The 23,738-nt window shown below is 54.4% G+C and overlaps 1 protein-coding gene across 4 annotated transcripts in view; it reads left to right on the top strand.

Moving 5' to 3' along the window:
• Positions 1 to 13,639: 13,639 nt before the first annotated feature.
• Positions 13,640 to 23,738, top strand: part of NTNG2 (netrin G2) — a 71,265-nt gene continuing 61,166 nt past the window's right edge. The window contains exons 1-3 of one of the 4 annotated variants that reach the window (XM_033123274.1): positions 13,651 to 15,133; positions 18,678 to 18,804; positions 19,043 to 19,740. In XM_033123274.1, the coding sequence (XP_032979165.1) occupies positions 19,528 to 19,740 (213 nt within the window). In that variant the 5' untranslated portion in view covers positions 13,651 to 15,133; positions 18,678 to 18,804; positions 19,043 to 19,527. Of the gene's footprint in view, positions 15,134 to 18,677; positions 19,741 to 23,738 lie in introns of all 4 variants that reach the window. The other 3 variants (XM_033123276.1, XM_033123277.1, XM_033123275.1) reach the window with 3 other exon arrangements.

The raw sequence follows: 23,738 nt of genomic DNA on the forward strand, positions 1-23,738 counted from the left end.
TTTTTCTCTTCGAGGACCGCACTCTGCATTTCGCCGTGGCCGTTGCTAGTCTTTCATGAGGCTGATCGACGTCAGGTTCCTTGCATGCAGGTGTCATTTTAATTTCTTCAACAGCTCCGTGACGCAGTGCCTCATCACTGCTCCAGAGAGGAGAGGAAACAGGTGGGGGTGAAGTGACTTGGTCAAGGTCATTCCATAAATGAGAAGGCAGAACTCATACCCATCAGTCTGGCTCCCAAGTTTGCTCTCTGTCATTTGCATCATGAATGTCACATACACATTCTCTCTCACACACACGCTCACACCCACATCACACTCAACACACACAGCTTTAGGGCCATATTTAGCAATTGGCTAGTATAGAAAGTTTTCACAAAGCGTCAAATGTTAAAAGAAGCTCTCACTTTACCCAACAGGTGCGTTCCTGAAAAGTTAACTGTAGTTCTCTAGAAGGATGCACTAGAAAGTTGGCAGTATCGATTGCTATCTAAGTGCTAAGTGCTTTTCATGTATTTCTTCATTGGCTCAGTATACAGCCCTTGGTGGGATGTGCTGTTGTACCCATTTTATAGATGTGAAAATTGAGTCATGGAGAGAAGTGACTCGTGCCAGGCATTAGCAGAGCTGGGATTCAAACATAGTTCTTTTTGCCCCCATTACCCCAGTCCTTCACCACCAGGTTTGACTCATTTCCAGGTCCTGTGCGTCCTACTCCACAGAAAAGAATGCGGAGTGGGATGGCCGAGAAGTTCTGGAGTCTGCTGGAGCCAGGATGCTCCCTATTCCACCTCGGGGGCTCCTGTGCCTCAAGAAGCGGGTGCCACTTTGTCACTCACATAGAATATGCTAATTCTGGGGCTCCACTTTAATAACGGGTCCAGCTGGTAGGAGCTTTTATCTCAGCGAAGTGTGAATGCTGTTGCCATGGAATGCAGCCTTATACCCAGGGAGCAGGAATTGCCGTCAGGAGAAGCCGCCCTGGGTTGTTTTTCCCTTTATCCAAATTTCATGTTCCTCTGTGTGTTTCACCACTGATTTTCATTTTAGTCTGCATGGAAAACTGGCACACAAATGATAGTTTGAATCAAGGCGCTCACTGCTTTATCTTCCCCAGTCCCCATATGTTTACAAGCCACCTTTTCTGGGATGGGTGGGGGAATGAAATAGTTATTTTTTCCCACGATGTGTAAAAATAGGATCTGAGTAGAGAGTGGAACAGGATTGGTCCAACACGCCAAACATCCACTCCTCCTTTTCAATAGGATGGTGGTAACAAACTGCTCCTCCGCCATCCCTTCGTTCCTGTTAAAACTTGTTTTTAGAAGTCACTTACACGAAAGATGGGTTGGGGACCCCAGTCGTGTTTGGCTGGCATGTGCACGTAGGAGTGTCCCTCTCTAACCACGTGCTGGGCTTGAGCCCTGCCTCACACTCAGCAGTCCTAGGTTCGCCTCCACTAGCTGTGTGACCTTGGGCCAGTGACTTGCCTATTCTGAACCTCAGTTTTCTCATTTGTAAACAAGGGAGAACAAATGGTGACAGCACAGAGCAGGGGGTATAAAAATGATGGTTGTAAAGCATCGTGCCTGGCGCAAACCAACTGCTTGGTAATGGGGGTTGGTAATAGCATCACCTTTTCTTTCTATCTTCCTTCCTTCCTCCTCCCTTCCCCCATTTCCCCTTCCCTTCCTTCCTTCCTTCCTTCACAAAGGGGTGGGGTGTGAGGTTGGGGATGTAGGGGATGGAATAAAAGACTAAAATGAATCATAAGCGGTCCCTGCCTTCAAGTTCTGCACAGCTTAGGAGAGGACTCGAGCCATATGTCCAAACAGTGACAATACAAGTCAGACCGTGATCGTGACACTCGGGGCCAGTGTTCACTGAGCACATATGATGTGTTATATACAGTTTTAAAGTGTGTTTTGTGCATGATCTCTTCTAATCCTCAGAGCAATCCCCTGGGGGAGGAGCTATTCTTATTCCCATTTTGCAGATGAGGAGACCGAGGTTCAGGGAGATTAGTTAACATGTCCAAAGTCTTGCATGTCCCCAGGGCAGGGTGCCGGTCGTCTGCAGAGCCATGCGTTTCATCACCACGCTGTGCTATGTCCCCACAGGAGCGGTCTGGGGGCCTCAGCGTTCTTCCAGACCGGAAGGCCAGCGACAGCTTCTCAGAGGAAAGTGTGACAGTGCCAGCTAAAGTCATGTGAGACATCCTGGAGACTGGTAGAGGCAGAAGACCTGGGCTCGAGGCTCAAATCCGTCATTTAAGTACCTATGACTTTGTTCCCCATGGAAGACAGGTCTGGGCAGAGGACATTCCAGGCACGTTTGGGGAACAGCCTGGCTCCCACTCGCTGAAGCGAGTAGGGCAAGTGGGGTGCCATGAAGGGGATGATGGAGGTAAGCTGGGCTAGCATTTAAGTGCCACTTGGATCCCTTATTTCCGAGGTGATGAGAAGCTCAGTGTGGCCGGCTAAGGAATACAAGGCTGAAGGCAGGGGCCTGGGGCGACTGAATCAAAGGTAGGTGTCAGGAATCACCTGTCTTCAGAAAGTCTTTGCATGCGTCACCAATTTACTTATCACAAGCATCCTGGAACTGTTCAGTTCTCTTTTTACCTCCCCAACTAAAATATAAGCACACTGAGGTCAAGTGAAGGAACATATTTCTTGGGTCTTGTGGGGTCACAATATCCAACGATTAGGGACTGCTTGGTGGTGTCACTACCTCCTGCTCTCCATCAGCTGGCCCTCTGGCCTCCAGCCATTGCTTTTCCTCTTCCTCGCCTTCCTGCTGTGCATGTGAAATCACCAGGAATGTCTGGAGGTGAGGAAACCGGGGCTGGGTGGTGGGCAATCAACATGGGCTGTGTGTGGCGGTGTGTTGTCTTCTCTGTGGTGGGGGTCCTTGGTGTCCGTGACCTGCTGTGGGAATTCCAGCCAGGGTGGGAGAACTCAGACAGGCTGTTTTGATTAGTGTGATGCGAGTAACACATATAGAGCTCTCTCTCCATTTCTTCTCAGAACAGTGAGAAGACCTTTCAGAGTTGTGGTCGTCAGAGCCTAGTATGTACCTTGGCAGAGCTGACAGTTGAGACAATTCTATTCAGGAGAGAGAGAGAGAGAGAGAGAGAGAGAGGGAGAGGGAGAGAGAGGTTGAGTGAGGGCACCATCAAGAACTAGGAGAAAATTTGATTTTAATATTCCAGTTAGCAACTACGCTATTAATCCACTAATTACTCAGCTTTACCTGTGTACACAAGAGTCATTTAAATCAACAGCATCACGCCCCTCTTCTTACTTGTTGCTTGTCCATTCATTCAGCTGCCAAATATTTATTGAGCACCTACTATGGGGCTAGACACTGGGAAGTCTCTGTTGACTCTGACAGCAAAGCCTTCCCACGTGGAGCTTAGAGTCCATGCAGGGGGGGGGGGGTAGGGCACTGGTGACAGGAAATCACAGTACCGTGCGGGAGGGCTCCGTATGACGGGCAGCGTAGGGTCTGGTGGAAGCTGCAGGGTCGTGGGTCCCCCATCACAGGCCCCACATGACCTCTGCTTCCCAACCCGCCTGAGTTTCATGAGGCTAGGACTGCACCATTCGGGTTCTCGGTCATTCCCCAGACAAGGCACAAGGAATGGTCCCAGTGGCTACTTGGATGAACAGCCATCATCTTTTAACACCTACTAGGGGCAGCCCTTGGCATTCACAGCTGGCTTAAGCTTAATGCGTACAGCTCCTGTCTGATCTCCTTTGTGTAGGAGAGGGGACTTAGAGAGGTGACATTCCTCACCGTGGGCTAAGGAGTGGCCAAGTAGGGATTTGAACCTGGTCTCTCCCAGGGTCTTATTTCCCCCCACAGACACCTCTTTCTTCCTAAACCAGACCTCTTTTTATCAGCACCTGCTGCCTTCTTGACAGCCTGGGGCAGGTAGAGGCTGGGGAAGGCAGGGCCAGAGGGAAGGAGGAGCAGGGAGAGGGCAGTTAGGAGTCAAGAATATCTAACATCTTGTGATGCTGAAACTCAAGAGCCCCCTGACTCAGCAGGATATTAATAACCTAGCTGGTCCTCGGAGGGCAGCTCTGCCAGGGAGGAGAACAGCAGGGCTGTCTGTATCCACCCCCTGCTGCCTATGGCAGCACACGCACCACCTGTGCTCACCTTGTCTGTCTCCTCACACCAGGATGGAAGCTTCCTAGAGCAGATGCTCGTCTGCCTCCCCAACCCCAACAAAGAGCTTGGCATACAGTAGGCACTCAATAAGTAACTGGGGGCAGAACTGATGAATGGATGGACAGGCACATAAATTGACCCTCGAATATCCCAGAAACATTGCTCCCTACTTTATCATCTGGGCTACTGCTTGTAGTATGTGCTCAATAAATGTGGGTCCCTTGGTTCTAGTTTAACGTCACCCTCAATTAGAAGCAGTTCCCAAGTACCTATTTATGTCTGGTATGATTCTGGGCTCTCAATGGGGCAGACAGAAACTCATCCCCACCCTCTAGAATGGGGAAAACAAGGAGAGGTCCACCATGGCTTTCCCCTGTCCTAGACAGACATGATGACTCTATCGCCAGACAGCCCTGACTAATCAACAGTGGAACTGTGTCCTGATAACCCAGGATCCACTCAGCCCAGCCCTCTGCAACCGGTCCCTTCTCTCTTCCCCCTACACTTCTCCATCCCAGCTCTGTTTGAGAGAGCACCGCTAGGGCAGCCACTCCCTCCTCTGTAAACAGAAGCCACTAATTTATTTAGTTATAAAATGTGCGGTGGTAGGTGGGCTTGACTGGGGAAAGGCTTATGGTGATGGGAAATCCCAGGTCCTGAGAGGCCACCGCAACTCAGTGGGTGGGTGCTGCCCTCTGAGGCACCTGTAGGACCCGAAGCCTTCCTGCCCTGCTGTGGGGAGACCCCAACGAGACCAAGCCAATGAACTGGTTCCTGACGGATGCCTGGGAGTGGGGTTTCCCTGAAGCAACAACACATAGGGGACAATATGGGACACACACAACCCCACTACCCCAAACTCTGGGCTCCGTGTGTATGCGGCGGTGTGTGTACTATCAGCAGTGATAATTAGAATAATTAGCAACCTGTGGACATGGTGCTGACCAATCCACGCAGGTGCCAGGTGAGTGCAGGAGTGAGGCCTGGAGCTGCTGTGCCAGGTGCTAGCCCAGGTAGCTGCTGGGTTGTCAAGGTCTGGAGGGTTCCACGGAAGGGTCCTGGGTAGCTCGGGAAACGGGGTGGTGAGGATCCTCTGGGGGCTCAGGGCGGTGGCTCCTTAGTAACTGTAAATGCATGAAGCATTTCACTATTTCAACAAACAGGGGGGCGTGATCCTTGTACAGACCAGTGGAATAGGGGCAGCCCTGCATGGGAACGCCTCATGCCAAGAGGTCCTTTCTGGAAATGGTCCCATGCATTTGGCTAAGGAGTGGCAGTCTCACTCTCAGGTGCCCCAGACCCCACAGGCACGCAGTAGTCTCTCGGCGCATGTTAGGCCACTTAGCTACAAAAGGCGAGCTCCCGCTGTGTGCTGTGAAGGCATTTCTGGAACCATTTCAGGCCTGTTTACACGGCTGCTGCGTCTGCATGCCCCATGGCCACGCTGCGGCTGCTCAGGGTCTCACCTGTGCGTGCGTGTGGCGTGTTAATGTCAGGCTTGTAACAAGCCTGCTCTCGACACGTGTCTCTCCTCTCCTTAGGGAGTTGTCATCCTGTTGATCGTTCAAAGAAACATTTGTTCTGGGCGAGCTCAGATGCCGGCATCAGGAGAGGACCTGGGAGGCCGGCAGTTCATCTGGAAATGTTCCCACTTGAAGGACCCTCAGGCAGCTCCAGCTCAGCCCACTCACACGGCGGATGGGATCCTGCGGCCTGAAGAGCGGGGCGCAGGGCTCAGTCAGGGTCCCAAAGCTCACAGGGGACGGAACTGGGGTGAGATCTCTGAGCCTGCGAGGTGGGGGTACAGGGCGCTGGCTTTGGGTCAGGCAGGTCTGGGATTGCCTCCCGGCGTAGGACTTGCAGAAAGTCATTGCAGTTCTCTGAGCCTTGGTGGCATCCTCATCTGCAAAGCAGAGCCTCGTAAGGACACCTCCCCCAGGCTTTGGCACAGGGTCTGTCACCCGTGTACACTGAACTCTGTGGTCGAGAGCCAGGCTGCTTGTAAGGGCCGACAGCCAGCCCAGGTAATCATGGGGAAGGGGTCGGAAGAGAGAGGGGCCGTGCTCTGCTTCACAGAGGACGGTAATGCAAGCTGGCCTCGGAGAATGAATTACTTTGGATAGGAGGACAGGGGTACATCACCCAACATGACCAGAAATTATACTCCTTTTGGCTTCTGGCGGCATTTTCCCTTTCAGACAGGCCGAGCACATCCTGTTGCCAGAGGCCCAAAGGGCTTCCCTAGGGTCAAAGGTCACCCTGCTCTTGGCAGCCTGATCACCCTGGGGGCTCCTCTCACCCCTCTGAGCACCCTGCAGCCATGATTTCATTATTAAATCCTCACAACAACCCTGAGAGGTGGATACTATTATTGTCCCCATTGTACAGATGGGAAATTGAGGCGTAGAGAAGTGCCCAAGGAAACAAGTGGCGGCGTGGGTATTCTAACACGAGCTGTCAGGTTTGGCGTCCCCTGCTCGTCAACGCCAGGCTAACTGCAAATGTGGCCAAAGACACTCAGGCAGGGTCCGAAGACGGCCCGGTGTGGGGGAGGGGGGCATGACTACTTTCTCAGCAACCTCCCCACAGACACCTGGCCCAGGACCCTGTGACCCCCACAGAGCTGTGCTGGGGGGGGGAGGGGGTCTCGGATGAGACACTAGGCAGGGGCACAGACGGGGTGAGTCCCGATTCACCCATAAGTGCCACGTGCCGGCAAATTCAGATTTGGGAATTAGCAGCATCGAGACAAGAGGAAATTGGAGCCAGAGCATTTGTTTTTCCAGATTTAAAAAAACACCTCTGTGAGTACTCCATTGGGTGGGAGGTCAGAAGCCATGTCCTTTGGACTCTCAGATGACACGCAAAGCAAAGCACTAGGTGAGGCAGGCAGCTGGCTCACCCTTCTCAGTCCTGCACACCTGCATTTACTGGACCCATAGTGAAGAAGGGGTGAGGGGTGAGCCCAGCATGAAGACAGAGGCTCATTGGGACCCTGGGGAGCTGGAGGAACCCCCTGGAAGTGTGGGCAGCACACGGTAAGCCCTGACCTCCTAGAGGTCATGGTGACAGTCAGCAAAGTCAACAGAGCAAAGAGACAGTGGCAGCTGTGAGCTGTCTCCATCCATTAGGCCAAGCGGGTTCAGTGAGAAACCAAAGCGCGTTCCCAAGATCCCAAGATGAAGAGATGAACTTCAGGAGCGATGGTGTCTGCAATGTTCTAGGGCCCCTGAGTCTGAAACCCTCCTTTGGGCAGGAGTAAGGGGGAGAGAGGGACGTAGTCTTACACCCAGGAGTGCCTGAAAGCACAGGGGTGGGTTTCAGAGCAGCGTCCCTGTGTGCCCTTGGGCAGGACCCAGGACAGGGGCCAGGAAGCAGGGCTCTTAGAATCCAGCGAGTTTTCCCAGCAGCCTCGAAATCCATCATTTAATGAGGAAATTGTTGCATATACCATGACATGTATGACCAGGAACGGGCGAGTCGGAGGGAATGGCTTTCTGTTTACTTATTTCTCTCACTGTGGGTTGTCTTTCAGAATGTCCAGCTGCCTCTGGTGACAGGGACTCTTGCTCTCAGCCTGCCCACGCCAGGACACTCTGCCCAGGACTTCGCATGGCTGCACGTGGGTGCCTTTGGGTTGGGGCCACGTGGGGCTCTTTTCACATGATGCTAATGAGCAGGGGACCACGGGTGGGGGCCTGAGTGGTGGTGCGTGCTCAGAGGCCACCCCTTCCCTTAGCTCCCCAGGGGGCAGGAGGACGAGGGCAGCCGTGGTGGAGCGGTATTTCTCTAACTGGCTGAATTGTTTTGTGATTAGCACATGGCGGAAAGGAAGACCACATCTGAGGTGCCAAGCTGGAGGCCCAGATCGCCTGCTCGGTAGGGAAGACAAGCGTTTGCCCCTAGATGAGGAGTCACAGGGTGGGAGGGGGCTGCAGGAACAGAGGCAGCTGTCTTCTCCCTTCAGATTGCTACCTTTACTCACCTGCCCCCCACCCCCAGCCCCATTAGCAGCCTGCACACCTGCCTGGCAGATAGGGAAGACGGAGGTGAAGGTTTGTACCTGTGAGCGTGGGCGTGGCTCCTTCCACAGCTCCCTCAACACAGCTGGCCCACATGGTGAGAGCTGGGAGAAACATTCCCCAAATCCCGAGAGGAATAGGTGGGGGTGGGGTTCACCCTCCCAGGAGTGAATTCCCAGTTGGTGTTTTGTGAGAAGAGACACCTCAGCCCGGAGGAGAGCTGGGGCTATCACCCATATTTCCCAGATGTGATGAACCCCATTATTCTTCTGACACAGAGCAGTCTGCTCTGCTGGGCCACAGTCCTTTGGAGCTTCCCTGGTAGTGGAACCGAGGGCCACCCCAGAGGAGACACTCAGCCAGGGCAATTAACCAGGGCTGATGAATCAAACCAACATTTACTGAGCGTTTCCTATCTGCCAATGGGGAATAACCCCTACACAGGGCTCCATGGATCCTCCCAACAGCCCCAGGAAGTAGGTGCTATCATTATCCCATTTAACAGATGAGGAAACTGAGGCTCAGAGAGGTGGCAGTCGAAGTCTGGGTCTTCATGGAGCCTGGATTTTATTGTTCTTGGCTCTCATGGTTTGAACTTTCCTCTCCCCCATCCTGAGAGTTAGGACTTACCTCTGCAGTTGACTTTGGGGCATCTAGTGTTTTTTTCCAATGCTGCCAAGCTGACACACTCACCCTGGCCCTGCACATGTGTGTGTGTGTATACATGTACATGCATGTGTGCACACACACACACGCCCGTACTTCCCCAGACTCAGCTGCCTCTCTCGCTTGGCCTGACAGTGTCTGGCACATAGTAGGTGCTTAGTAAATCTTTGAGAGGTGCACCGGCAACTTGGTGCCTGTGACATGGATAATCCTGATAGACTTACCGCACTCTGAAGGCAGGACCCAGTTGATTTCTCGTCATTTGCATCCCCAGGGCCCACATAGTAGGTGCGCAGTGGGTAACCCAGAGTCTCCTGAGGGAGATGTCCCCTGAGATCTAAACTGGCAGGGCCCCTGCTGAGAGAGGGAGGCTATTGCTCCTTTGCATCCCCCAGCTCCCAGGCCTGAGGGATCCCCAGAGACTCTGAATCCACGGACGTGAGCAACAGTTGCTTCTGCCTGTGGGACCTTTGGACCAGGGACCAACTGTCTGCCGAAGGCACTCTGGGCACCCACTGGGCTAAAACCCCAACTGTCTGCTGATCCCCTGGGAACTGGGGACTGGGGCTTCCTCCTGACAGCAGCCACCCTTCCCAAAGGAGCAGAACTACTTTGCCAGGAGGAGCCCGGCTCTTCCTGGGCAGAGCGCTCTCCCTGCCATGCTGCCTGGGGCTCAGGAACAGGGCAGTCCCGTGTGGAGAGGGAAGGAAATACAGCTGGCTTGGGGGTGGGGCTGAGAGTGGGGGAGACTCAGCAGGCAAAGGCAGGTGGCCCAGTGGCACTTCTACTCATTCCACAGAACCCATTCTGATGGCTCAGATGATCACCTGCTGTGTGTCCTAGAGAAGGCAGCAGACTGCTCCCGGTCCCCAGGTTTTCTGCTGACAAGTGGGAACTGCAATGCCAGTTCCCTCCCAAGATCATTGGGATGAAAACAACCTTGAAATAATAAGCTTAGTTCAGGGAGCATATACATCAGTGATCCCAGCCGTGAGGCCTGGGTTTAAATACTGACCCTGCCCTAACCCCTAACTGAATCATCCAGGACCGACTCCACCTCAGTAGTCTCAACTGAACAGTGGGGATGATAGTAGCATCTTTCACAGGATGGTGGTAAAGCAGAAATGGGAGAACATCCATACACTGCTGTGCCTCATGCCTGGTATGAAATACCGGAGCCACTGGTGTCAAGCATGTTCTAGAGCCAAACAGGTTGCCAGCAGTAGCTCATTAAATTCTTACACCCAGCCTAGGCATTGGACACTGTTGTTATCCCCATTTTCCAGAGGTGTCAACTGAGGCTTCGCAAGGTGTGTCCTTTGCCCAAAGTCACACAACTAGTAAATGGTGAGCAGGAGTGTGAGCCCAGGGCAGCTTGACTCTAAAGCCCCAAATCCCAACCATCACTATAGGAAGCACTCGTTTAAGATCTGGAAGGAACCCTTGAAGTTGACCAGTCATCCCATTTTACAGCTGAGAAAATTGAGGCCCAGACATGGGAAGCGATTAGCGTAGTCATCACAGATTAGCTGCTGCTGCTGGAACCAAGCCTCCAACTCCCACAGTTGCTGCTCACATTTACTGAGCACTTACTCTATACCAGGTTTGAAGTTCTTTATGTGCATCGTTACATGTAAATTTTACAACAACCCTAGGAAGAGAGAGACGTTTATTAGTCCCATTTTTCATTTGGGCAAACTGAGGCAGAAAGGGACAGCAGCTTACTCATGGTCACACAGCCAATGAACAGGAGAGGTAGGACTCACGCCCAGAAAGTCAAGTTCTAGAGCCCTGGTCCAGTGCCACCTGTGGCACTGCCTCCTGGCAGAGCCCAAGCTGGCCTTGCCCAGCAGCCAGGCAGACTTGCCTGCCAAGGAAATGGAGTCTGCATGGTTCCCAGGGCACGGCCACCACCAGGCAGGGCAGGCACAGCGGGAGCCCCTGGCTGGGCAGGTGCTGCCTGAGCCGCAACACCCAGGGAGACGGGCACAGAGCTGGGGCTGGCAAGCCCAGTCTGCCCAAAAACCGTTAGCCCCCTGCCTCTGCGAAGAGAAGTTTATCCAACAAAATGCAGGCGAGCAAAGAACACGTCTTGCTGTATGTCTCTTGTTGTAGGCAGTGCATATCTTGGGAGATGCGTGGATGAAAGGCACCATATAAAATGCAATCAATTATGAATCACCATTACTGAATTAATTACATGTATGATTAATATAGTAATAATAATTAATGGAGGTATGGTCTGGAGATTAGAGTGGAGAACTGGCAGGGAGGAGTTGGGGTGCTTCTTGCAGCCTCTGCCACTGACTGGAGATGTCACCTTGGGGAAAGCCTGGGGCTTGGGGCTTGGTCTCTCGTCCCATGCCTCTGCCTTGGCTGTGGAAGTAAGGGACCCAGGGATGCCTGGAAACCCCTAGATGGTCCTGGACTAGTTCCCAGGATCTTACCACCTATTTACAGCTGCATCTCAACTGCTCAAGGTCAAGGGGACAAATCAAAATCTTGGTCTGGCATAAGAGAACGGAGCGAACAAGGCGAAGGATGAGAGCATGTAGGGGGTGGTTTTTGAGCTTACACTTGACTTTCATCAGGGATGTGAACTCATTTTGTCTGTCTGTCCTTATGTCTGCCTGCATCAGGATTTGCTGTCTCTCAGAAATTCCCAGAGGGCCTGGACCTCATCTGTTACCGCCCATTGCAAAGCTAGTAGATCATTTTTGTGCGTGACTTTATAATTTCCTGTTACTCGTTTGTCCCATTTATGCATATTTCCTCATTGTAAAGGAGTCAAGCAACACAGAAATAATATAGATGTATATACAGAGGGTACCAGAGAAATGTATACACATTTTAAGAAAGGAAAAAAACTGTATTAAAATTCTAATACTCAACATATACAGATAACAAAAGAGAAATACAAGTCATGTGTATACATTTTTTTGGCACCCCCAGTATGCAAAAGCAAGCATGTCATTGCCCCCATTTCCCCTGTTCATATTTTGGTCTATATATCCTTTTACATATATATACATGTATACATATACATATATCTCCTTTTTAAAAACACAGGTGGGATAGAATTCAATGCATTGTTCTGCAGATGCTTTTTGATAGTAGATTTCACATTCACCATTCAAATTAAAACTGTGCAGTGGAGCTAAAATCCCACCAATGATGAGAATGATTAGGCTGCTTGTGAGAGGGGGGCCAAAGATTATTTTTTGGGCGATTCATTAACACTTTCCTGCCCCCGGCGCTCAGCTTCTTTTCATTGCTGGGAAAAGGCTATTTGTCATAAGGTACCATAATGAAATTTAAAAATGAAGTTCTCTTGACCACCTGGTCCCTATATAGCTGGAATCTTATTTGTTTCCCATCCTGGAAAATAAGCACCTTTTGTTCACTTGAAAAGAATGCAGTCTTCTGGAAGCTGCGATGGCCTGCTGTCAACCCGGGATCTTCACACAGAGACCACCTTCCTGGGTAAATCCCCTCATTATGTGGATGGAGAAAGAGCAGGGAAGTGATGACCCCAGGCCACAAAGCGAGTCAGGGGCCGAACCGCACAAACTCCATTATCCTGACTTTGGGGTCAGTGCTCTTCCACTATCCCATAATTCTCAGGGTCTAGAAATGGGAAGACGGAAGACGGACGGTTCCGGAATGGGTCCCCGAAAACGCCTGTTGACTGCAGCTTGTTGGAGAGGCAGGGAGTACTGGGCAGAGGGCTGGAGAGGTGTTGTAAACATTGTTTCCAGGGACACACAGCTTTCATACGGGTCACTTAAACCAGCTGGACAATAACAGGAGGACCTTCCACTGTATTTAGATGAACCACAAATAAGAAGCATCCTTCTCCATGTCTTGTTGGTTGTCCTGGCAGCATCCAGTCTCGGTGATGAGGGAAGAGAAGGGCGTTTCCCAGGGGGACAGCAGGCTGAGGGCTGGCCGGGTCATCACTCACCCTGCTGGCGTGGTAGCCCCACCCAGTGCCTGTCACTGCCGCTTGCAGGCCAAATGCCTAAACATCAAATTGAGATGTCTTCTCCTTGGTGGAGGAGCTTCCTCCTGCTGGACGCCTTGAGGCCTGGGAGCAGGTAACCAGGGGCTGGCGTCCACCTGTTCTCCAGGACAGCTCTGTGGGGTGGGACCCACCCTGGTGCGTGGGATCTGAGCCCACACACAGGAGGAGGCACTGGACAGCCTTGTTTTGACCTTCCTTGGAAAAGGAAAGACTCACGATTCACATCTCACAGATGGGGAAACTGAGGCCCTGAAGTACTCTGAGCCATGCCCCAAGTTAACCAGCAAGTCAGGCAGTGGCTGAGTACCACCTGGGGGCCTGAGAACCCTGCCCCTCAGGCCAGAGACTTCCTTAGCTGTGTGACCTTGGGCAACTTACTTAACATCTCTAAGCTTCATCTGTACCTTGGGACTTGGCTAATAGGAGTTAAGTCATAGCGCTGCTGGGAAGAATGGATGATACATAAGCTGGTTTGCATAGTCTGGCATAAAACAGGTGTGCAATAAATGTCATTACTATTATTAATATTATTAAAGCACCTGACAGTCTTTAATTCTGCATCCTCTGTCTGCTCTGTGACAACAGTCTAAATGTTATTCAGCAGTTCAGGCCGCTCTCCAAGCTTGGAGGAGCCAAGAGCAGGGAAGGGTTAAGGCGGAGGTAGGGGAGGGCAGAGGGGTGGAGCCCTGAGGGGCCACCTCTTGCTCCTAGTCCTGACACCCTCTGTGACCTTGGACCAGTCCCTCTCTTTCTCTCTTTCTCTGTCCTCAGGCTCTTTGTTCCTGATGCATCCTGCCTGTGCGCTGCAGTGAGAACCCACCGTGGAGGGGGCCAGGAGCTCCTGGAAACCACTTGTGCCCCTGGGAGAAGAGGAAGCTCTCCTACCTCCCAGGGAGCCAGCCTGGCAGGAACTCTCCAGGGGGCTGACGAGCCCAAGGCTGCCCAGTGTTGCCAAGTCCGTGGCCTCTGCCCTGGCCCCTGCAGGAGTCCTCCCACACCGTCCTCCCGAGCTTACCACCGAGTGAGGCCCCTCCTGCCCCTGTCTGCACTCCCTTCAGAGCCGGCTTGGCTTCGTCAAAAGCAGGGCCCATCAGGGTGGAGGCGGCGATGTGTCAGCTGGTATTCAGGCTCTGGTTGTGAGCTCAGATCGCTCCCCCTCCCCATCTCCCCAAATCCACCCACCCACACCCCTTTACCCACTGCTTGGGGCCTTCTGGGTGGCAGCACTTCACAGAGGGAGACAGAGCAGAAGCCTTGAGCCCTTGGCTGTTGGGGTGGGCGGACTGACTCACTTAGCCCCCTCCCTAGTACCGATGGGGCAGCCCCCACGCCCATGGGCGCTGGCACCCGGTCAGGCCCCTGGGTTTCGGAAAAGGAAGCTGCAGCCCCGCGGCGCCTGACCTGAGCTGGCTGAGGATGCGCTCTGCGCGCTGGGACCCGCTGGCCCCCGGGCGGGGAGGAGATGTTTAGGCAGCGAGCCCCCAGAGCAGGCTTGCTTCCGCGGCCGCCTGCTGGGGCCACCCTGACCGCGGGCCCGCCAGGACGCCCCTGTTCGCGGCGCCCCTCCCCGGGCGGTGGCGCGTCCCCCGAGTCTCGCAATATTTCCTTCCTGCACCTTTAAGAAGACCGTTGCTCCGTGGTGGGATGGTGTGTTAAAGCCACACAGAGGAAGTTACGCAGCCCGGATCAGACCGAGAGATAAAAGCCCCGATGGTGATCGTGAGTGATGGCAAGAGGATTTGGCCTCGGCATTAACTTGGAGCTGAGTGCAGGGGGGCAGTGAAGCGCCCAGCCATCTGGCCCGCGCCGCGCGGGGGGATGCCCCGGCGCCCCGACGAGCAGCCGCGAAGCCCACCCAGGCCGGGGGCTGCCCGGTGCCCGAGCACGGGTCCTCTCCGAGCCGCCCAGGGGGGCCAAAAAGTTTGCACTTGTTAGCGCCGACCTCCCGCTCGCCCGCGGCGGGCGATGCAGGCGGTGCGGGTGGCCCCCTCCCCCTGCCCGTGTCTCCGGGACGGCTGCGGGCGGCCCCCCCGGCGGCCGGAGGGCTCCCCAACCCCACTCTGACGGCCGCAGCGGCGGCGGCCACAGCGGCGGCGGGAGCGGCGCGAGGAAGGAGCAGCGGCTCGCAGCCCTCCGGCCCTCGCCCCCACCCAGCGCCAGCCCGAGGGGGAAGGCGGAGCGCCAGAGGGTGGCGGTTCTCGGCCTCCCAGGTCCCCGCTCCGGGAAGCTGCTCCGAGCCGGGGTAAGGCGGACGGGGAGAGCCCGGGAGGCGAGCCGGGGGGAGAGATGCTGCAGCTTTGCCAGCTTGGTTTCATTTTTAAAGGGCTTCGGTGACCATGCAGGCTTTCCCGGGCCCAGGAGCCACTTAAAGCAGCCCCGCAAAGGCTTGGATGCAAAAGTTATTTGGTAGCGTCTGTTACTAGCGGAGGGCTGGAGTCGCCCGAGAGGGGTGTGTGTGTGTGCATTTGTAGCAGCGTCTTAAAGGAGTAGCTTGCCTTTCTGGCTGGCGTTTTCCCACCAGGGTCTTTTTCCATCGTGTGTGTGGTGGGGATGGATGTTGCAAGAATGCCTGGATGTGTTTGTGAAAAGGAAATTAACCCTTCTCTCGCGCCCCTCCCCCACCCCCTTCCCATCTCTCCGAAAAGTGGGTACGTGTGAGTTGCCCAGAGAAACTCTTGGCCAGCCAGGCCTGGAACATTTCTTTCGGTGCCGTGGAGGGGTGGGCGAGTGGGGGAGGGGGTTGCGCAGGGACCGGCTTGGGGCCAATGTGGAGTCGAACCTCGAACTGCGTGGCTCACAGATGGGGGAGCAGAAGCGGCAGGAAGGCGGGAAGAGGGCCGTAGGTTCGTAGGGTCGCCCGCTCCGGAGTAAGTTGTCTGCCTGGGCGGGGGACGGCGGCAGGGTCGCTGCTGGCAGCAGCACTGGGAAAAAGGATGCAAGTAATTTCTGGCTCTTCGCTCGCTGTCTTCTAATTAAGAGCGGCTGTGCCAAATGAGGGGGCACCCTCGGTGCCGGCCAGGCCTTCGTTAAAGGCGTGATTATTAATTGCTCCGGTGGCTTGCACTCAACTTCGGAAGACAAAAAGCAGCTGCGGGATTGCCCGGCCAGTCCACGTGCTGCGCACGCCGTTTGCCGCCCACCCTAAGCCGGACTCGACCCGGACCCCTGGGCGCGCTCGCTGAGCCGAGGCCTCTTCCTTGCGCCCCACCCCCGCGCTCAACTTTTCCCGGCTCCCTGGCCGCGGAGAGGGCGTGGGGGGTTGCCGAGAGCTGGAGAAGTCTCCTGTTCCGGGGCTGGGGCACCAGAACCGCCAGAACCCGGATGCTCGCTAAACCGGCGGTGAGCCGGGCACCTACTGGATCCGGCCCGGGGCCAGGTGGGGAGAGGGGTGGGGGGGACGGGAAGGTGACCTCGGCGGGAGCTGCTCCCCTTTCTTTCCTGGCCCCTGGCACCACCCTCTGCAGTCAGCTTCACCTTTTTCGGCTGCCTCTGCTGGGAAGGAACAGGGGACCTCGGGGTGCGCGGGGTTCCAGGAGATGCCCCCAGCACCCCCCCTCCAGTGAGCCCAGGGGCTCCGCGCCCTCGGCGGCAAGTTTCCCACGAGGCGAGGGCGCAGCAGCAAGTCGGGGAGGAGCCAGCTCCGAGAAGCGCTAATTCAATAAGACAGAGAAATCTGAGTTCAGAAATCCTGGTAAAATCTAATTTTCGGGTTTTAATACCCTGGCCATCAGCCCCCCTCGGCTCCTCAGGACTCTTAAAAGAAAATAAAGCGCATCGATCCCATTTGTTTCGGGAGCTGCAGTTTCTTAATAATATCAGGTGAAGATTTATTTTCCAGGGAGAAAACGACCCACGGGATGCAACCTTACTCTGAAATTTCCCTGCTGGCTTCGCCCTCCCTCCGCTTTCCGCCTCCTTCTTCCAGGGACTCTTGCGTCTCTCCCCGCCCTCCTTTTTTTTCTTTTTGGCAAAAACCGACTGTAATATTCGCATGCTGAGTTTACAATTCCCCTACGACGGCAGCAGCAACGCCCAATTGATTGATTAGTTGTAAACACATTTATTACCCTCCTGCCAGATTTTGTTGTTGTTGCCCCCCCCCCCCCCGCTCCCCATTTTCCAGGGAATGCGTGGCACTTAAGCCAACAGAGCTGCAAAGCAATTAATAGATTTGCGAGTGTCCCCGAGCGCCGCTCGCGCCGGCCTCCCGGCCTCCGGGCCTCGCTGCCTCCCTGCGCCGGCAGGTCCAGCGCCCCGAGCAGCCGCCGGTCCTGCAGACGAAGGAAGCCCGCAGCCCGGCGCCCTGGTGCCCCCGCCGTCAGGAATGCCCTGTTAGTGAACAGTTGGGACTCAGCGGCTGGAAGAATTAATTAGGGACCTGCTGTTTTTCTGGGCCGCACGAAGCTCGCTCGGGTAGAGGCATCCAAACCTTTGCCGGCCGCGCTATTTTATTTTTACTACATTTTCTCAGGTTGTAAAAATAGTCGCCAGGCGGGTTCTTTCTGAGAGTTTTCTAGCCAGGAGCGCATTCAAGGCCGGGCAGACTCTATAACAGGTTTCTCTTTAAACAGCCAGAGGTGAGACGTGAAAATGTGGTGCCCGTTGCTTCTCATTCATCTCCATCAAGAGCCCTTCAGCCAGAGAGAGGGGCAGGGGCCTCTTTAATGCAGATTTACAATTCAGGCCTGGAGCGCAGGGCTCGGCGGGGGGGGCCTTCTCCTGCGGGGGTGCTGGGCCACCGGCCGCCTGTGGACTACCAGCACCCCTCCGATGTGTCACGTTTGGCAGGAGGGTTTGTGTCTGGGTGGAGAATGGGGTTTCATGGAAATATAGCCAACTCTTCAGGGTCCTTCTATGTGCAATGGCGGAAGAGGATGTCAGGTGAGTCAGGTTGAGGTGAGCACCCAGCCTGCTGCGGTTGGGGAATTGAGATACTATCACAGGCATGATACCCCGAGTAATTAATAACAGGCACTGCTGCTGTGACTCACTGCGGTAACCTTTGCCCTATTGGCTAGTATTTTTGGCCGGGATCCCACACTGGCTGGACTCAGATTCTCCTAGTGGTGTATCCAGTGTCTGGGGACACACCACATGACTGGAGTCGTGTTTTTCACCATGTAACATTCGTCTTGGTTATATCTCTTTGGGCTTTTAAATAATTACCAGTAGCTTAAAATAGTAAAGCAATAACCATAATAGCGATCCATTTATAAACATACCCTTTAAAAGATGATTGCAAAATTTGGCCTTGATCAGAAAATCTAATATGACAAATCATTGTCACTTCTGTCAAAGTCTCAGCATCCCTAGTTTCTTAGAGTTAAACATTAAATTCAGCGTTTCAGAGTTCGGAGAACTATTTGTCAGCATCTGGCTCCTAACTACCGGCGCCTGTGTGGACGCCTCTTTTCCTGTACCTGTGACACAGCCTCACCTACGCCTACAGCTACCATCTCGTGTCTGCCATTCACCGCTGACATTTGGACTTGTTAGTCATGGTATTTTCAAGCAACCATTCGATCTTGGCTGCTGGGGATGTTTTAGAGAGTCACCGACCCCCAGCAGGGGCACTTCTGCTGACCTAGCACCCCCATTAGTGGGGAGAACATGCCCCACCTTTTTACTAATGTGCCCAGTCTCCAAATGTGCAACTCCAATATTAATAAAAATAACCCAGTTTTCTCGGGAGACCTTGCTAATGCGGCCTCAATTTTTGCACATTTTGCCGGAGAGCTTTTGTTCTTACACATCTTTATCCCCCTTCTCTTTTTAATTTGTTGCAGGTGTTGTTGCTAATGAGCTCTCCTCCCTTCTTACAATGAAAGGCAAGCCAGACCCCGGGTACCTGGATGGATGGAGAGCTGAAGTCCCAGAAACTTCATAATAAGTTGCTGATGGCTACCAGCCAAGGTCAGCTGGCCCCCATTAGTGCCTGTCCCCACCAAAACAGAGCCAAATAAGCTTCTCCCCAGTTAACACCTCAGTAGCTTTTTATGTTTTGGTCCAGCCACACAATTGTTGTCACTTTAAGCCCATATGAAAAGAAATCTCTTTTATGGGTCTGAGATGCCAAGTCCGGTCCCAGAGAGGGAACATGTTTCCAGCTAACACATCCACCTCCTGGTTTTATTCTATCTTTACAACGCAGGCCAGAGGGTTGTTTTGCAGTAGTGGTGAGCACATCACACACGAAGGGCCTTTTAAAGACCTGGATTGATTGGAAGGACAAAAATTACAGGCAATGTGATCCGGCCCCATGCCAGAGCCCTGTGGATTTCCTCCCTATCCCATTTCCACCCACTGTCACAATTTGAGAGTCTGCCTGATTTGATCAGATTCACCTCTGGGAGAGGTACAATGCCAAGGTCAGGAGGACGCCAAGTTATGGGCAACTTTTTGATCTGCCTATCAGCAGTCTGAGAAACGCTGGCTCTGAGTTTTCCATCTTATCCTTTTGGAAAAAACAAGTTCCTCGCCGTCTGAAACCCGGCGGTACTCGAGTCCCTGGGACATCCGGCCTCCGTAGCCTGGTAGATGTGGCATTTCCATGCTGAGGCTGAGAGCCCCGCCTGACCCCGTCGTCGCTGACTGTCCAGGGCCCCTCTGGGCTGCGCCCCTGCAGACTGCACAGCCATGCTGCACCTCCTGGCACTTTTCCTGCACTGCCTCCCACTGGCTTCTGGGGACTATGACATCTGCAAATCCTGGGTGACCTCAGACGAGGGCCCCACCTGGGAGTTCTATGCCTGCCAGCCCAAGGTGATGCGCCTGAAGGACTATGTCAAGGTGAAGATGGAGCCCCCGGGCATCACATGCGGAGACCCCCCTGAGAGATTCTGCTCCCACGTAAGTCTGCCCACTGCTGTTCTCTTGGCTCAGGCCAAGTGGGAGGGGGTCTGGGACAGACCCTGGGATGGGTGAGCCGAGTGGGGGGACCAAGATACCAGGTTTGACTCTCCTGCATCTGGGACTGGGACCAAGTCACTGTCTCACCTTGGAAGTGTGCCAAAGCAAAGCTACCCTGAGAACTCTGGGGTCACGTGACATCGTTCTCTGGGGTGGGGAAATTCTTGGCAAGCTGGCCACTAGATCATTTCTTCTCAGTAGTCATAATTCCAGCCTTGAAAATAAGCCCCGCCTCCATTGTAGGAAGTCAGCATGCTGGGCGAGTGAGTGAGGTACTATTTGCAAATGCTACAGTCTGACCAGTTTCTGCTCATCCTTTCAGCCTGGAAACCTCCTAGCCCACCCCATCCAATCCAGCAAACAGTTTTACCAGGACAGGGTATGCCAAGCACTGAGCTCGCACTTTGCAGGGGAAGATCTGATGGAAGTGCAGAGGGTATTCGTAAGGGAGGAAGGAGGTCGACCAGGATGGATCGTGTGGCTGGCGCCCTTTCCAGTTCCATCCCTGTGTGCCACGGAGTACTTCAGTACTCGAGTAATGTCAACAACAACAAGAGTACTAGCAGGGATCATTTATGCGAGCTCCTTGAGTGAGTGGGCTAAGAGCTTGATCTGTGATATTCCAGGGAGTCCTCCCCTCAGCTCAGCACGGGTGATTCTGCGTTGTGTAAAGTAGGAGTTTTAGGGAATGGGCTCTGGACCAGTGACATCTCTGGGCCTCTGCTCCATTATCTGTAAAATGGGCACATAATAAGCTGTTGTAAGGAGTGAGCTGGTGCATATGTATGAAGTGCTCAGAATAGAGTCTGGCACAGAGCAAGAGTCCTTAGATGTTAGCTATTGTCATTCCCATGGTACAGATGGAGAAATTGAGGTCCAAAGTCACACACCAGGAAGTGGTAAAGCTGTGATTCAATGTCTAGCTCCAAAGTCACTGAGCTAAACTGCCTGCTGAGAGGTATCTTCTCTCCTGGGCCGTACTCTGGAGACCCCGTGCCTGTCAGGAGGTTAGGCAGGGCAGCCAGGCTGCAGGAGCTGCCGGGAAGGTCTCAGTGTCATCTCGGGTGGCTGCTGCCTCTGTGTCCTTCAGGAAGCCTCTGGGTCTCTGGGTTTATGTCTGGACTGAGCAGGTATCCCCACTGGGCTCCTGAAGACGCCTCAATCCATGGGACGCTTGAGTCCTATCACAGAGCAGTCAGCCCAGGAAGGTAGGTTCCCACTTGGATAGTCAGCTGTCCTGAGGCTGTCACTGTGGATGGTGGCTGGGCTGAGAGAGAGGGCGGGAGGGCAGGAGAAAGCAGCACAGGGTTGGGAGCCAGGGGCTGGGCACGCCGTGGGGACCACTGCACAGAACTTCACTGGCTCAGGGATGGGTAAGGGGGCCAGGCCCTGCAGATCAAGGGCAAAGCCAAGGGAAAGCCCAGCTCTGAGTCCGCATCTCCGTCTGGCTGCCCCTCCCCCGCCCGGCCCCCTCAGCTCATGTGAGGACGTCTCCACACTCTCCCTGAGCAGAGTCAACCGCTGTCTCTCATGTTAGAGTCTTGACTATATTTCTTCTCTTAAATATTAATCATCGCCTTAATGTGCTGGGGGTGGGGCCGTGGGGCAGGGAAGCTAAATCATAATTCACTGCGCCAGCTTCCAGGCAGGGGCTGCCGGGGTGGAGATGACCATCGGACGCCCGGCCACGCCGGCTCAGGAAGCCCTTGGCCTTGGACCTCTGCCCTGCCCCCACTCTCACACAGAGAACCCATTGCAGCTGCCAGGGTGGGCTGCTCACCCCCAGAGTCCTAATGCCACCCAGCCTGAGCCCAGGCAGGTGTCCTCGAGCCTTTGGCTCTGGAACAGGCTTTTGTCCCCTCCTTCTCCTCTCCTGGGAGGACAGGTGAGGAGGCAGGGGAAGAAGATGAGTGTCTGTACCAACTCCCACATAGGTGGGTCCTCAGTGTCTCGACACCTGTCGGATGGAATTAAATATTTCATTACGGGCTGCCACCCGGCTCTGCCTTTGATTACAAATGTGCGGCTGACGAGGCTGGGGGCACTGCCTTGACAGGCGGAGGGCGGCCTTTCTTGGGGGCGGGGCTGGCTCCTGTGGGGAGGAAGGGGTCACATCCGGATAGCTTCAAACCCCACGCCACCATTTATGGCAGTTTCACCTGAGCAGGTCCTGCGAGGGTCTCACTGAATCATCTGTAAGGTGCTCTGAGGAGGGTGCCGTTCTAATCTGGATTCGGGATTAGCAGGTGTTGCCTAAATCCTGCCAGGGTCACTCGGTCTGGAAGGCAGGCTGGGAACTTACTCATCAGGCAGCTCGGCCTCCTCTCTCTGAGCTTCAGTTTCTTCCTCTGTGAAGTAGAGATAACACTGTCACAGGGCTGGTGGGAGGATGCACCCACGCGGTGCTGACACATAGTAGGTGCTCTGTGTGTGGTAGCTGTTATTCGCTTATTATTGCTGTTATTACGCCCTCGGTGGTGTCCCTGCCTTTCCTTCTTTGCCTCTCTCCAGCCTTGAAGATGCCACGCCCTGTATTTGTAGTCTCAGGGCTGCTGGCAGACGACAATTCGTGCTCGGGCAGCTTCAACTCCTCCAGCCACGGCAGGTGGTAACTGGCCACGAGGGGGCGCCCTAACGGTAGCTGGGTGGCTCACTTTCCCCGTAGCCTAGCAATGGCCAAGTGGGTCCCTATTCCGGGCACCCCTCCTGCAGCAGGTGCTGGGCTGTCCCAACATCCAACCAACTGGAGCGTGAGCCCAGGAGCACCCTGACGGTGCAAGAGGGACTAAGGGGTGGCTGCCCTTTTCAGGGTTCATGGTGCAGACCCCCTCTCTCCCCAAGCTTCTGTCCTTCAGCAAGACCACCTGAGAATTGTAAATTCCACGCTGGTGAGGAGGGGGAGGGGAAGGAAGACCAAGATAAATGAATAAATAAAAACTGTTGGCTCTAAATGTACAAGGAGAATTAATAGGGATGAGCTCGCAACCGAGACTCTTGGGCAAGGACAGAATTTCAGCGAGGTCTGGAGGGGAAGAGGGGTGCCCCTCCATCCCTCGATTTCCAGGGCCTGGTCCGGGAGGGCCAGCCTGGTGAGGTTGCAGGGCCGAGGAGGAGGAGGAGGGAAAGGCAGTGCCCAGAAAAGCTTCTCAACTGCTTGCAGGGCAACTGCCGCTCCCAGGACCCCTTGTGATGCGGGGGGAGGGTCACCGGTAGGCGTAAGGAGCAGCCCTGAAGTGCTCCAGGAGGGAGGTGGCAGCTGCCGTGAACCGTGAACTGAAGGGGAAACCCTTTCCTTGTGCCTCTGAGACAAAAGCTCACCCTGGAGCTTCAGGAGAGATGGTGATGAAGGAGAGAGAGAGAGAGAGAGAGCAAGCGCCAGCACCAGCCACGGACCAGGCAGGTGGTGTTCGCAGTGATCCTACAGCTACCCCTTGCTACCCAAAGTGCAGTCCTTGGACCAGGAGCACAGCCTCACCTTGTTAGAAATGCAGAGTGCCAGGCCCCGCCCCAGACCTGCTGAGCCAGAAGCTGCATTTTCACCAGAAATCCAGGGGCTGTGGATGCACGCAGGGTGTGGTCTGAGAACGCTGCTTCATCTAATGCTCAGCGGTGGTGGCCCCTATTGTTGATGTTCCCAGGAGATCTTTGCCGGCTAAGGCGGGGATGGGTTGCTGCTGAGGGAGAAAGAGAGCAGGAGGCGTGCAGGGGTCCTGGGAGTGAGGGGATGGAGCTGGGGCTGAGATCCCTGAATGTGGGCCTCATGGGGCAAGGTTCCAGAGAGAAGAGGCACAGTAGACCAGCAAGAGCCACAGGCCTGGGACCTGAAGACCTGAGCTCGCATCCCAGCTTTGCCACTCCACTCACGGGCTTGGTGATCTGGGCAAGTCTTTAAACTCTCTGAGCTTCAGCTTCCCCATCTGTAATGGGGGATGATGGTG

The sequence above is a fragment of the Rhinolophus ferrumequinum genome, chromosome 12 (assembly GCF_004115265.2).
Source record: "Rhinolophus ferrumequinum isolate MPI-CBG mRhiFer1 chromosome 12, mRhiFer1_v1.p, whole genome shotgun sequence".
NCBI lineage: Eukaryota > Metazoa > Chordata > Mammalia > Chiroptera > Rhinolophidae > Rhinolophus > Rhinolophus ferrumequinum.